The sequence below is a fragment of the Rhinolophus hipposideros genome (genome assembly GCF_964194185.1).
Source record: "Rhinolophus hipposideros genome assembly, chromosome: 1".
NCBI lineage: Eukaryota > Metazoa > Chordata > Mammalia > Chiroptera > Rhinolophidae > Rhinolophus > Rhinolophus hipposideros.
Genome location: NC_138047.1, coordinates 73,591,674 through 73,605,411, shown reverse-complemented (window position 1 = coordinate 73,605,411; position 13,738 = coordinate 73,591,674). Strand labels below are relative to the sequence as shown.

The 13,738-nt window shown below is 33.8% G+C and overlaps 1 protein-coding gene across 2 annotated transcripts in view; it reads right to left on the bottom strand.

The window, feature by feature from the left end:
- Positions 1-13,738, bottom strand: part of METAP1 (methionyl aminopeptidase 1) — a 62,271-nt gene that overhangs the window by 14,774 nt on the left and 33,759 nt on the right. For both annotated transcript variants that reach the window (XM_081046234.1, XM_081046233.1), the window contains 5 exons: positions 12,703-12,754; positions 7,664-7,776; positions 6,639-6,699; positions 2,679-2,770; positions 1,645-1,728 (listed from right to left, as the gene is read on the bottom strand). In XM_081046234.1, coding sequence (XP_080902360.1) covers positions 1,645-1,728; positions 2,679-2,770; positions 6,639-6,699; positions 7,664-7,776; positions 12,703-12,754 — 402 coding nt within the window. The remainder of the gene's footprint in view (positions 1-1,644; positions 1,729-2,678; positions 2,771-6,638; positions 6,700-7,663; positions 7,777-12,702; positions 12,755-13,738) is intronic.

Below are 13,738 nucleotides of genomic sequence, written 5' to 3'. Positions count from 1 at the left end.
AACCAGTATATTGATAATTGCAAAAGAAAAGCAAATTCACATATTACAAATATTTACAAATATATACAAATTGAAGACTCTAGTTTAGAATGAACTACTTCTTATGAAAATTATATTAAAGTAAAATGATACTATTTAAAGTAAATGTTAACATGCACTTTTAATGTAATTATAATTTCTTATATAGAAACAAGCCTATATCGCTATATCCCTATGACCAAAAAATGAACACAAGTATAATTAAGAAATGGTAAAGTACCCCCAGGGATATTTTAATCACTACAGTCATGCAGAATAAACGACAAAGGAACTTCTAAGAAAATGGTCTGGTTTTCCATAACAAGTCTTATTTTACTTATATGTTTTCATACAGTGGAAGTCATAGCATATATAATTTTTCTCTCCAAACTGCCACATAGTCTTCAGACTAATAATTTTTAAATAGTTGCACATAATACAATTTGTGGAATACGCTATAATTTTATTGACAATCCCACTATTCTTGGAAATTTAAATGGTTTCCTCAATTACAAAAACATATTACTCCTTGCCAACAACTACATGCCTATCACTGTTCCCCTGCTTAACAAGATACTTCTATATTTCTCACAGCAGACTGTCTTGACTGAATGTCAACTCCATCACAAACTATGTAATCTCGGGCAAGTTCACCTCTCCCTGGCCTCAGTTTCCTGATCTATAAAACAGAGATGCTCGTAGTATCTACCCCGTGGAGTTGTTGGGGAGATTAAATGAGTTACTAAAGGAAGCACACAAAAGAGCACGTGGACCATAGGAAGCAGTCAAAATGTAAGTATTGCATACTACATATTTTACAAAATATGGAATAATAATAAAAAACCACAATTTATAAAACTGTGAATGTAAAGTTTTTATAAACATTACTATGCTCAAGACACACTGTCAAATTGCCTTTCAAAAGAGTTGTCCCAATTTACAATACAGTACCAGCTTCTGCATCCCCACACACACAGTGGATAGAAACATCTTTAACATACTTAATAATTTAGTAAATCTTTATGATTTTCATGTGTATGATGACAGAGTGAGTTTGGTTTTCCATGTGACTTATTTTCTAGTTAATAACTATTGCTCTTTTTTTGTGAACAAGCTAATCATATAATGGATGCACTCATCTCTTACAGGTTTTCAAGGTCTCTCCTTGATGGACAATCTTTATAGAAAAGATACCCCTGTATCATATTTACTACAAATATTTATCTGGTTTGTTTACTGCCTTATTATTGGATGTGGATGTGAAAGGGAACATTTTTTCCACTAATCTAGTTTCAGAAGTTGTATTCTTTTTTATTTCAGAATTTGATGTATGTGGTGACATAATTTATTTAAACCACTAATAAAATTGTTCATTTTATAAAACCTAAACTGTTATGAAATGTGAGGTTTCAGAAACAAAGTATTTCAAGCTCACCTCAGACCTCAATATTAGATACTGAAACATGGGAATAATGGTTGTTGAATATTTTCTGTATTTGAAACAAAGTAAAAATTAGCCTTCAAATAAGCTTAGCCAAATTACTTTAGGTATTCAGAACTTAGCTTACTTAGAAGTCTAAAACATCTAATAATGTGAAAAAAAACTTCAAAGCACAAAGTCCTTACTAAGTGTACAGCGTGATCTATTTCTTCAGTAGTTACACCCGGTTTAATCATCCCTGCAGCAATGTCCAGTACTTCTCTAGCCAGCTGTAAAAAAAACAAAAACAAAAAACTTAAAACATTCTAGAAGAAATGAAATTTTTACCCCTTTGTACTATCGTGTATTTTTGTGAGATTTGTAAAATGCATCGTACCTTGAGTATTATAATTCTGAATTTTCATTTTATAACCATTTGTATTTCTAACACCCATCAATAAATGTGTGTATGCGTGTACACATCTGCACATATATAAATAAAATTGGGGTAACTAGCAAATATCTTAATGAGTAAGTCTGAATGATTTTTATGTGAAAATGTACATCCTATGTGATCTAAACAATAATCAAGTGGTGGAAGGTGAGTCTTGTCATATTTCTGTATCAGGGAAGGGAAAGGAGGGAAATAAAAGAGATGAATGTTTTTCCTCAAAGAATCACAGCACGTAAGTGACAGAATTATAAATGTCTCCAGATTATCAAAGAAAATTAGTATCAAATCACTTTTAAGCACTGAATAAAAACTTTAAGGCTGATTTCTAAATGAAAACTATCAATTCTTCAGTTTTTTCCCCTTAGAAAAATGTGACCAGGCGACTTGACTTAGTAAGTACCAGCCACTACTACCACACTGCATGGGCATTTCACAAAAGGAGCTTTAGCTTAATTTTACACAAGCCTTAATTCTGCTGTATACTATGATGACTCATGAAAATAAAATGAGAAAATATCACAAAAACCTGGTTTAAAAAAAAAACACATGGGGTAAAATAGACTCTCAACTCAATATAGATTACCTGCCATTTTAATTTTCAAACAGGCTATTTAAGTAGAAAACAACTGTTATACAGAATTATATACTAACAAAAGTTTAACTAAAACAGTAAGTATGGCTAGGCTTACAACGTAACATTTTCTCCCTTTGTCAATCAGCATATCATTGACTTCATGTCTAATAACTGCTTAAACGTGTCCTACCCAATGAGGGAAAAATTCTTACCCTACATACAAGTCGCATTCCTTCTATATCTTCAGATGAGAGTAATTTAATTTGAGAAGTACCTTTAAGAGCCTGTTCAGATTCGGACATTCCTGGAAAGGAAAATCAGTAAGTAAAACCAAAATGAAAGGAAAGATGTGGTATTTATAATTTTCTCCTTGATAATATAATAATAATCAAGTCTCACTATTTCATACAATGGTATTTTATAATTTGGGAGGGTCTAGGTCAGATTTTTTAAAAATATTTTCAACATGAAAAGGAAATTTGCTACATAAACTAAAGAATTCTAGAGAACAAATTTCCAGATTTATTAGAAATCAGTCAATACGGAGTACTTATTATATAACAGGCAGAGTGCTAATAAAATAGTCAGTAAATGATTCATAGTTGAATACTACCACACAATTGACAAACTGCTTTCATGATCATCATCTCATGATGCAACTATAAACCAACAACTGATAAGTCAATTATACTCATTTATTTTTTTTTTTAAACAGGACCCTCAGTCAGTGTTTTCCAAACTGCTGTTTGTGACCCGTTAGTGGCCTATGACTAACAATTTTTAAGTAAATAAAAGGAATAGAAAATGTTAGATTATATCATACAGGGCATGGGTAAGTGCTATTATTTATTAATTTACACACACACACACACTCACACACACCAATTCATGTTTTAAAATACATTTCTCACTCTGAGTCATAGTCAGTAAAGTTTAAAAAATATTGCCCTAAGAAGCATCACTAATCAATAAAATTAGCTTAACTCAAATTATTCATGTTTAAAAATATTAAAACCAGTATAATGATTATTTCCAAATCTGACAAAAAGAATATAACAAACCATAAACTAGTGTTTTTAAATAAATGGTGATATAAATATCCCAACTAAAATATTAAAACATGATCTAAAATACGTGTAATACACCATGCCTTGAGACATACTGGAAAGGGAAGGATAATTCAGTATTAACAAATATTGTTCATATTTGTTACATTAATAACAAATATTGTCATTAAAGAAGGAAAATAAATGATCATCTAGAAAGATGATTCGGATAACACGGCTAGCTACCACCTCAACCTAATAAATATGATTCTCAGGCCAAGAACCCACATCATGGACAGTCCAGTAAAGCACCATTTAACACTGTTCTAACAGGTTCTAGCAGGTATATTAAACAAAAGAAAGAAAATATAAAATTAGAAAGAAAAGGACAAAATTCTTATTAATTTCAGATGATTATGTATCCCTACAATAAGGGAATACCTAGTAAATGATCAGAAATAAAAATTCAGCAAGTTGGCAGATTATAAATGTATTAAAATCAATAACTTTCCCACATATAAACGAACTGGAAAATATCGATGATACTATGTACAAGACTAACTAAAACAGATAAAGTATCCAGGAGTAAACTTAATAAAAGACCTAATGAAGAAAATTTAAAACTACCACGGTAAGACATAGAGGGAGACTTAAATAAAATAGAAAAACATACCCTGTTCTTGGATAGGAAGACTCAATATTGTAAAGGTGTCAATTCTTCCAAAATTAGTCTATAAATTTAATACTATCCCAATAAAAAATGGCAACAGGATATTTTTGGGAACCAGACAAGCTGATTCCAAATTTCACATGGAAAAACAAACATGCAAGAATAGCCAGGAAAATTCTGAAAAAGAGGAAAGGTGGGGGCAACAAGGCCTACCAAATATTAAAACAACGTATAGCTATAATAATTATGAGTTTGGCAATGGCACATGACTAGACAAATCAGTTAAGGAAACAAAACAGAATCCAAAAACAGACTCCAAGACATGTGAAAATTTCATATAATGATATGGGTTGCATTTTAAATCAGTAAGAAAAGGACTGATATTTTAAATAACTAGTGATGTGACAACCAGATATTTTTTGGAGAATAAAATTAAGCTGCATCCATATGTAATTCCTAATACTAAATCAGTTTCAAAGGATCAAAATTTTTATCACACACAAAAGAGTGAAACCATAAAAATAGTGCAAGAAAACATGGGAAAATATTTTTATAATCTGTGAACCAAAAAGGTCTTTCTAAGTCATTAAGCCAGAGATAACTGACAGGAAAACACTGATAAATTTTAATACAGAATAATGTTGAAAGTCTGTCAAAAACGTAATGCTATAAACAAAGACAAAACGTCAAGTTCAATTGGGAAAAAATATTTATAGCACATACATCAAAGATTATTTTGATGTATAGAAAGAGCACTTATAAATAAATCAGTAAGGAAAAAACTAGTAACCTAACTGGGGAAAAAGGCTAAGAATGAACAGACAGTTCAAAAGGAAAGAAAATACAAATGACTTAACATATAAAGATTCTCAACCTTATCCATAATTTAAAAATACAAATTAAAATAATAGCTAAATACTAGTTTTCATCTTTCAGATTAGCACAGATCATCAAGTTTAATAGCACTACGATGAGGAAGATATGAAAAAAAAGAGAGCTCTTTATGTTTTTAATGGAAGTAACAACTGGCAAAATCTCTAAAACTTGTTATCTCTCTCAAAATAAAAAATACATGAATTCTTTGATCTAGCTATTTCATTTTAGACAATCAACCTACAGAAGCATTCTCACATGTGCACAAACATATAATTGTAAAAATAGTTACTACAGTCAAACTGGTAGAAGTGAAAACCTGGAAATAATCTAAACATACTTTAGTAGGAGCCTGGTTTAATAAATTATGATACATCCACACAATGAAATACTTCAGACGTTAAAAAGACAGAAATAGTTTTATACGGGCTTATACGGAATATTTATAAGATATATTAAGGGATTATAACAAGGTGAAAGTTGTATATAGTTTGTTCCTATTGTATATAATTAGCCGAGGGCAGGAGGTGGGGGTGGGTGATACGTGTGCACACATAAAATATTTCTAGAAAGTTCTACAAGAAACTTAACAGTGGTTCCTTCTGAGGAGTAGGACTTACTTTTCACTGTGTAACATTTTATCCTATTAGAATTTACTTTTTCTATGTATATTTTAAAACTACATTCAAGAATATTAAATACAGAGTAATGAAATTACACATCCTCAAGAGCTATCAAACTATCTTTTCCCTCAATGTATTTGAAATAGTGAAGTTTAACTAAATTTTTAAATTATATTTATAAAAACATAATATGATTCCCACTTCTCAGAGAACAAAGCAAAGGTACCTTAGTTTAGCAGTTTAAACCACATGAAAACACTGACTTTCAACTATTTTTGACATGCAAAATCGATAACTTCCCATAACCCAACTTAAGTTATGTGTACAGGCCCTACGGTCAGAGACTGCTCCATTAACCTGTGCTGCAAATTACCTATCTTCTTTGGGTGTCTCACTATCATTATCTATAAAATGGAGAAGACAACAGAACCCACTCCAGTAGTAACACATGTAGTAAGAACTTAGAACACAGTGCCTGACACGGTTACAAAAACACAAATACCAAGTACAGAATATCATCATCGTCATTACTATTATCATCATCACTACTATTTCTATTACTGCTATAGCCCTTTAGAGTCTTAGTTAGGCATTCATTCATGAGGCCTCCACAAACTGTTTTTATCTATTAATAAATATATATTATGTGATAAGGTGGAGGACATTGTTAAAATCAAAACTATGTTTTAAATCTAGAATTTGATTCAACAACACAAACTACCATACTATGCTGAATGTAGCCTCTGACAACAACATAAACAATGTTTTCAGAAATGGGTAGATTTCTAATGCAAAGAAACAATCTTTAATTCCCTCAAATGTTCTGTGTTAAAAAAAGAAAAAGTACATTTATTAGAAATCCAGCACTGAAAAATTTCTATTAAAAAGGCACTCCTTTCCTTTGCAGTAGTCAGCAGGCTCACAAATTGAAAACTGAAACATCAGTTTAGCAGAACTTACCTAAAGGGTGATCAGCATAATCTGGTCTTTGAATATAACTTGGCACTGGCCTTGTTGGCATCTAAAAACATCAGAGATGTTAGTTAAAACTGAGTCAAATATGAAAGCAGCTTTCATTACTGAAATTTACTAACAAAGGAAATAAAAGTGGGAAAAAACACTAAAAAGTTCATTCATTTCAATTAAATGAAAAAGTTTTAAACAACATCTTAAATATCGTATCTATCTCACGAAGATTAAGCTTCGCTTCCCTAGTGTTAACGCCACCCTCTTTCTTAGGATATATAAGGAAGGGGGAGAGGGGCCAAGGCCATTAGGGATTTAAAGAGTACACACAGACAACTGGGTGCCCATGCTGTTCTAAACCAATTGGCAAACCAAAAACAATAATGTCTCTAAGTAAATACACACCAATATGTTCCTGATCATTATCTCTGGGAGGTAGGATTAAAAAGACTTTCTAATATTTGTGCAATTTTTCCACATTTCTAAAATTAAAGATTTATTCCTTTTATAAAAACATCAGTAAAGAGAATTTAAATATTTAAGGATGACAAGTAGATTTCTTAAGTGGATTTCTACGTTAAGACTCTGAAGCCCATCTGACAAGAACACAGGGGTAGGAGTGGCAGGAAAGCCATATCAAAATTAAGCTAGAAACACACCACGTTAAAGAAATTTTTAGAAAATTAGTCATATACACCACCATCGTACCAGATAAAAAAATATCAATTCTACACTTTCTCTTTTAAGACTAAGGAAGTTTTAATCCTTTTATCTCAAATTCTTTCTATCCATAATTGCCAATTGTCCCTACTATATTACACTATACAATTATACAATTGTCCCTATTATACTATATTATAGTGTTCAAATAATGTACACTAAAGAGCTAGAATACAAATTTAATCCTGATTATATGATTCATAATTGGAATACAAATTGTAAGTATTATTTTTAGGAAATGGCAACTTCTAAAAATTGGTGTATAAGAATGTTAAATTTTTATTACCTTATTTACTCACCAGTGGATAATGTGGTCTGAGTTTACCAGTATATCGATAACCTGCCCATGGGTCAGTGTTAATATCACCTTCAAGAGTCCAGGAAGACACTTCTCGCTTTGCCTTTTCATCTTCTGTGTGATGGATGGATGAGAGTAAAGAAGAAAGAAATGCTTCAGTGGTCAAGCTAATGAGCAGCAGCATACCTGAACTATCACTTGTTTGAACACCACACCAAAGAGCTCAGGCACAAAAATCCAGCAAACTCGCAACCTACATTAAATCGTAAAGCTACTGCTTTCCTGCTATGTTCACAACTCTATGACTTTTCAAAGATCTAAGTGTCTTGGGAGAAAAAAGCCCAAGATAACCATATTGTACGTTTCTACACAATGTCGACTAGGAACAGCTCAAAGAACTCCTTTTCCGAAGTAAATGCTAAATGTAGTCTCTATCCAGTATAAATTTATAGGAAGCCTGTTTTGAAATGTAAAATCTGACCCTAGGAAAAACTTTCTAAATAAGAGCAGGTATTACAACTAAATTGTAATTGTCCTCTTAGGAAAAGAAGATTCTAAAGTAACCCAAAGCAAATTTAAAGTAAAACACATTTCCCACTTTAGCTGATGGCTTTCAATTCAATATTTTAAACTGCTTTAATAATTTTATAAGTATCATTTGCCTTTTTTCAGGAAAGGGGTAAGAGAAGGAGGTAGGAAAAGGCAAAGGTAGGGGAGGTAACAATCAGTAGAAAGTTACTGAAAACGCAGTAGAAAATTTAAGAATCACACACACACATACACATACTCCTTACCAGATTAGTTATTAATACATAATGTCATATTGAACGCACCTAAGGACCCTTTTCACACAGAAAAGACCTTCTATGGTATCTGGTATCAGCAAACTGACCGCATCTCTTAGTTACAGTGTAAAACAAAACCAACCTAAACCCTTAAAGAGCAGGATTTCAAATCCCTCCTAGACCGACGACTATCAACCCACATACCTCCCAATGCACACCCATCTTTTCTGATTACTGTCATGCATGCTATCACAGGTGTTGAAAGTCAGGCTTCAAATAATTTTAGCAGTGTATGAGAAAATAAAACTCACCCTTTAAAAAAATCTATTTAAAACATGAAGTGGGGGAGAAGGGATGGAATCATACCATATGAAGCTAGTGAGGAATGGTGAAATGGGTGAAGGTGGTCAAAAGGTACAAAATTTCAGTTACAGGACAAATAAGTTCTGGGAATGTAACGTACAGCATGGAGAATAAAGGCAACAACAAAAAGACAACCCAGTAGAATTTCCTCATTTTACAGATGAGGAAACTGAAGCAAGGCAAGTAAAAGAATAGAAAAGGGTTAGAAAACAAGAATAGAAAAAGAAAAGTACTACTGAATTTTAAATATCTTTCTCCCCCCTGGAGTTCAAGAAAGTCGCTGTGAATGTTAATGTCAATAAGAAAACTGTTTCTCATCCAAGGATAAAAATAGACTCCATTCATTGCCAGTAGGGCCAAACATTATATAAAACAGAAATGCAGGCCCACTGACGCCTGCTTCAGCTATGAACTGCATCAAATGCTTTTGTCTGAAATACGAACCTCAAGAATAATTTTCACCTGAAACCAAGGGCAGAATAACAATCAAGATGAAGGCTTTTTGCTTTAACACACTCCTGGGGCGGGAGCAAGAAGGAAAAAGGTAAAATCTTTCAAAGCTTCCTGCTGATCTGCATTCTAAGCCTTCCACGATCTATTTTCCAAAGAGAATTGAAAGCAACCTTGAACAAATAATATAAGCAAAAAGCTATCTAGATTGAAATATGGCAAGTTCTCTTCTAATAATTTACTTAGGGAAATTCACACTTCAAAAGTCAGTTCATTTACATTTTAGGAGCAATTTGATGTGAGCCCTAAGTGCTAGACACACACTGGACACCTAATAAATCTGAACTGGACTGGTCAGTGGGGACAGGGGGGATCGGTAACAAATTTGCATACTTACTTACTGGTCTTTCTCAAAAGGCTGTGAAAGCACAGGACATTGTACACAAACACTTGTAAGCTGTCTCTCGAACATCAAGATGCCACAGGGCCAGGTAAGCTACAGGTAGTGTCAAAGAATACTGGGTATGGTCAGGTCTGGCCCAAAGCCCATCACATGCAGGCTTTAGCCTTTAAAAGGTTCTGGGAGGGCTGCCCCCTCCAGCCGGCTGACATAAAATAACTACACATGTCTAAGCTTTGCCTAGGACAGGATTTTCTGATCACAGTTCTGACTCGGTTCTTCCAGAGATGACTATTAAATAGCTGTGGAACACTTATATATTATGTACTATACACATGCAACGACTTCACATGGATTTGTTAATTTAATCCTCACAACAAACTTACAACAAAATTTCAGTATTTTGAGGTAAGGCTCAAAGTGAACCATGCTCAAAATGCTTTGTGGAACCTGTTCTGAAACACTACATAACACCTTTACTCTGCAAGCCCAAAATCAAGCACACTAGTTTGGAGGGTAGAGAAGTGGCATAAAAGAATTAGAGTTTTTGGGATGTGTGTGTGTGTGTTTAATGGAGTTTTTATGGCATATTTTTGGCTACTCAAAAGACACCCATCAAATGCTTCCACCTCTTATTTTAGGAAATGGGAGACAAAGAAAAACACGATGACTATCTCAATGATACATAACAAGGATAGACTAATATTGAGATGTGAAGTGCTACAACTTTTACAGATCTCACTAAAAGCAAACACTACTACGTATGTACACTCTGGCAGGGGACACGGTATAGGAAACCATCAGCATTATGTGCCTTTAAGGTCTTTCTAATCTATCTGATCTTCTTTACTATGACACACAAAAAATAAATCCTGCCCTTGAGTCATTTATTTAACTCACACTTGAAATTTTCCTCAAGCCTGATTAACCGCTGCAATCAAGAAAACCCCAGGTCCAGACAGTTTCACCGGTGAATTCTACCAAACATTTGAGGGGGAAATAATACCAATTCTACATAATCTCTTCCACAAAACAGAAGAGGGGGAAACACTTCCCATTTTATTTTATGAGTCCAGGATTACTCTAATGGCAAAACCAGTCAACTATGTTAAAAGCAAATTACAGACCAATAGCCCACATGAGCAAAGCTATAAATCAGGCATCCTTCAAGATCCGCACACACAAAAAAGAAAAAGCCTGAGTGTATCACCTTCATGACATAAACTGCTTGATATATGGTATCTCATTATTGTTTCTTAGAATAAGGTGCTGTCTCTTATGATGCCCTGTTCCATCCTAACCCAACCTTCTTTCTCCCAGACCCTTCCCCAACACTCTGCTTAGCTCTGGAGATCACCCCTCCCCAAACATTCCCTCCTCTAGGGCTGTCATCCACACTGGTGTAGTCAGGCTCAATTTATTAGTGTGGGAAAGACACAGGGCTGGCCGGCGGAGGGCTGTCTCTACCTGACACAGCCCAAAGGGATGGAGAATGTTAGGCTCACCCACTGAAGAAAATCATCCCAAAAGATCCAAGAGGGCACCATACTAAACACTTAAGAGGTAGAAGTAGAACCAAAATAACCTCCATTCAATGCAGGAATAATAACGCTTTTTATTAGGGTACATTACCTAGTTAATTCTCTTGTAGGCCATACTGAAATAACTCTACCCACAGAAATCCAGTATTAAAGAAACACGCACATTTCAAAGAGTTAGCAAATGCTTGGGGTAGAGACCCATTCTAAGCTCTTTGACTTACATACTGTTTCACTTCAACACTCCGCTTGCCTATGTTTTACCTTCCTGATTATAAAATGTTAATTGGCTCAAAGAGCTCTAAAAATACATAACGCATTAGAAATATAATATTTAATGTACGAGTGGATAAAGTTAAATGGAATTACTTAAAGCAATCTCTATGCTCTGATTTGAGGTAACAAATTCTGTCATTTATTTTGATAAACTCATTTATTCGCAATCATTTTTCCTCATCACTAACTACATTTCCTCCAACAGCCTAGCATTTCCAGTAAATGTAGACTTCACTTTACACAACGACAGAAAATATCTTCTTAAAGTTCTTTTTCCGTTCCCTTCAAATGGTAGTTAAACTGATCTCAATGTGATTTTAAGCTACACACACACACACACACACACACACACACACACACGTATATATAAAACAATCTACCAAACTTCATTAAATCAGCAAATTTCTAAAACATATGCAAATAGAGGAAGAAAAACTACCAAGACCAGGAAGTTGGAACAGCTCTTAAACTAAGGACCACGTGCTGTGCTGTCTGCCAAGGCTTCATCCATCAGGACGGCGACATGATGAGAACAGAAAGCCCTTGTCAATTTTCAGGTAACAGTGATGGGTCATCATCTTAAGCCAGCCACACTCGTGACATAAATTTACAGATGACCAGCTAAGCAGGAAAGGCTTTACAATCAGAGATACGAGATACGTCCCCGTGGCTGACAGAATCGCTAAGAAGCAACCACCAGTTTCTCACAAAGTAACTTCAAAAGAGCAAATTAAACATTAGACTATAAGTAATAATGTTAAAATACCAAAAAAAACAAAATAATATAATTTTGAGTAGAAAAAGCAATCAAAATTCAAACTAAACAAATACAAAAGACGTCAGGCTAAATAAAGCCAGACAGCTCATGTGCCCTTGCCTTCAAAGTGCACCATTTCTAGCAAAGGAAAGAGTCTGCCAAAAGATTAGACATTCTCAGGTACTGATCAAGTAAGATCCAAATATCCTAGCAACCATTTCATGTTTTCATGTTACATGTGTCATATAACATCAACAAAGATATTACTCAGCCACATTTTAGTTACATGATTACAAACCACAAAGAACAAAAAATATGTCCAAATTCTAGTTTTTAGAATTACACTTTCAGAATATTCAGATACATACTTTTAGACTATTCAAACATACACCTCCAGAAGTGGAAGAATACTTGTCTTCTGCACAAAAGCCACTTAAGACAAATAGTAGAGAGATGTGTGATTTTACTTACTTGCTTTCTTATGCAGTAACTTGTGAGTAGCCCAACTTCCTTTAAAACATTCCTAAAAGAGCAAACATGGAAATTAGTGTCAGTCCTTCCTTCATTAGAAACATTATTTTCATTATTTTAGTGGAAACTTCATTTGCAAAAATCAAATCTGTGACTTCACTATGCTGAATATTTAGAAAAGCTTAAGAAATGATGGCAGCTACTTAAAAATTCATTTCAAAAAGCAACCTAAACTTTAGACTACTTCAAGTAAGCAAGAAACATTATCCTATGTTGTAAATAGTAGTTGTGGTTTTATTTCAATTTTATGTCACCAAATTATTTAAGTATTTAGAAAGAACCATGAGCCAATTATCAATCAAACACGAGGAAGAAAGACAAGGAAAGATCCTGCAGCTTCTTCCATTATATATTTATAGTAGTTTGACTCTTGTCAGTCATGACCCACTTTGCTTACTATAGACTGAGCTCTGAGAGAAGGGACCATGGCAGGTTTACCAATAGTCTCCAGAGCCAAGCAGAGCGCCTAGCACACGTAGAGTTTCAGTGAGGACTTGCTGATTGATCAAATGGATGAGACTAGAAACACTAAATTTTCACTTAGGAAAATATGTTCACGTAACATATTTCGAAACCAGGAGGAACTACTGAACTGGGAAAAATGAGTTCAAGTAACAAGCTGAATTAAAGTAATGAACTCAAGTAATAAATTATAAAAATGATTCAACCAGGCGTAGATCTTATTTATACCTTGATTTTTAGAGTCTCTCCTTCAAAGAATTTAAAATTATTCAAATACAGTAGTTCTCCCCCTTATCACAGTTTCACTTTATGTGGTTTCAGTTACCTGCAATCAATTGTCGCCCAAAATATTAAATGAAAAATTCCAGAAATAAAGATTTTATAACTTTTAAATTGCACTGTGTTCTGAGGAGTGTGATGAAATCTCTCCCAATCCCGCCTGGGACATGAATCACGCCTTTGTCCAGCATATCCACTGCATACACTGCCCACCCATGAATGACTTAGTAGCCAT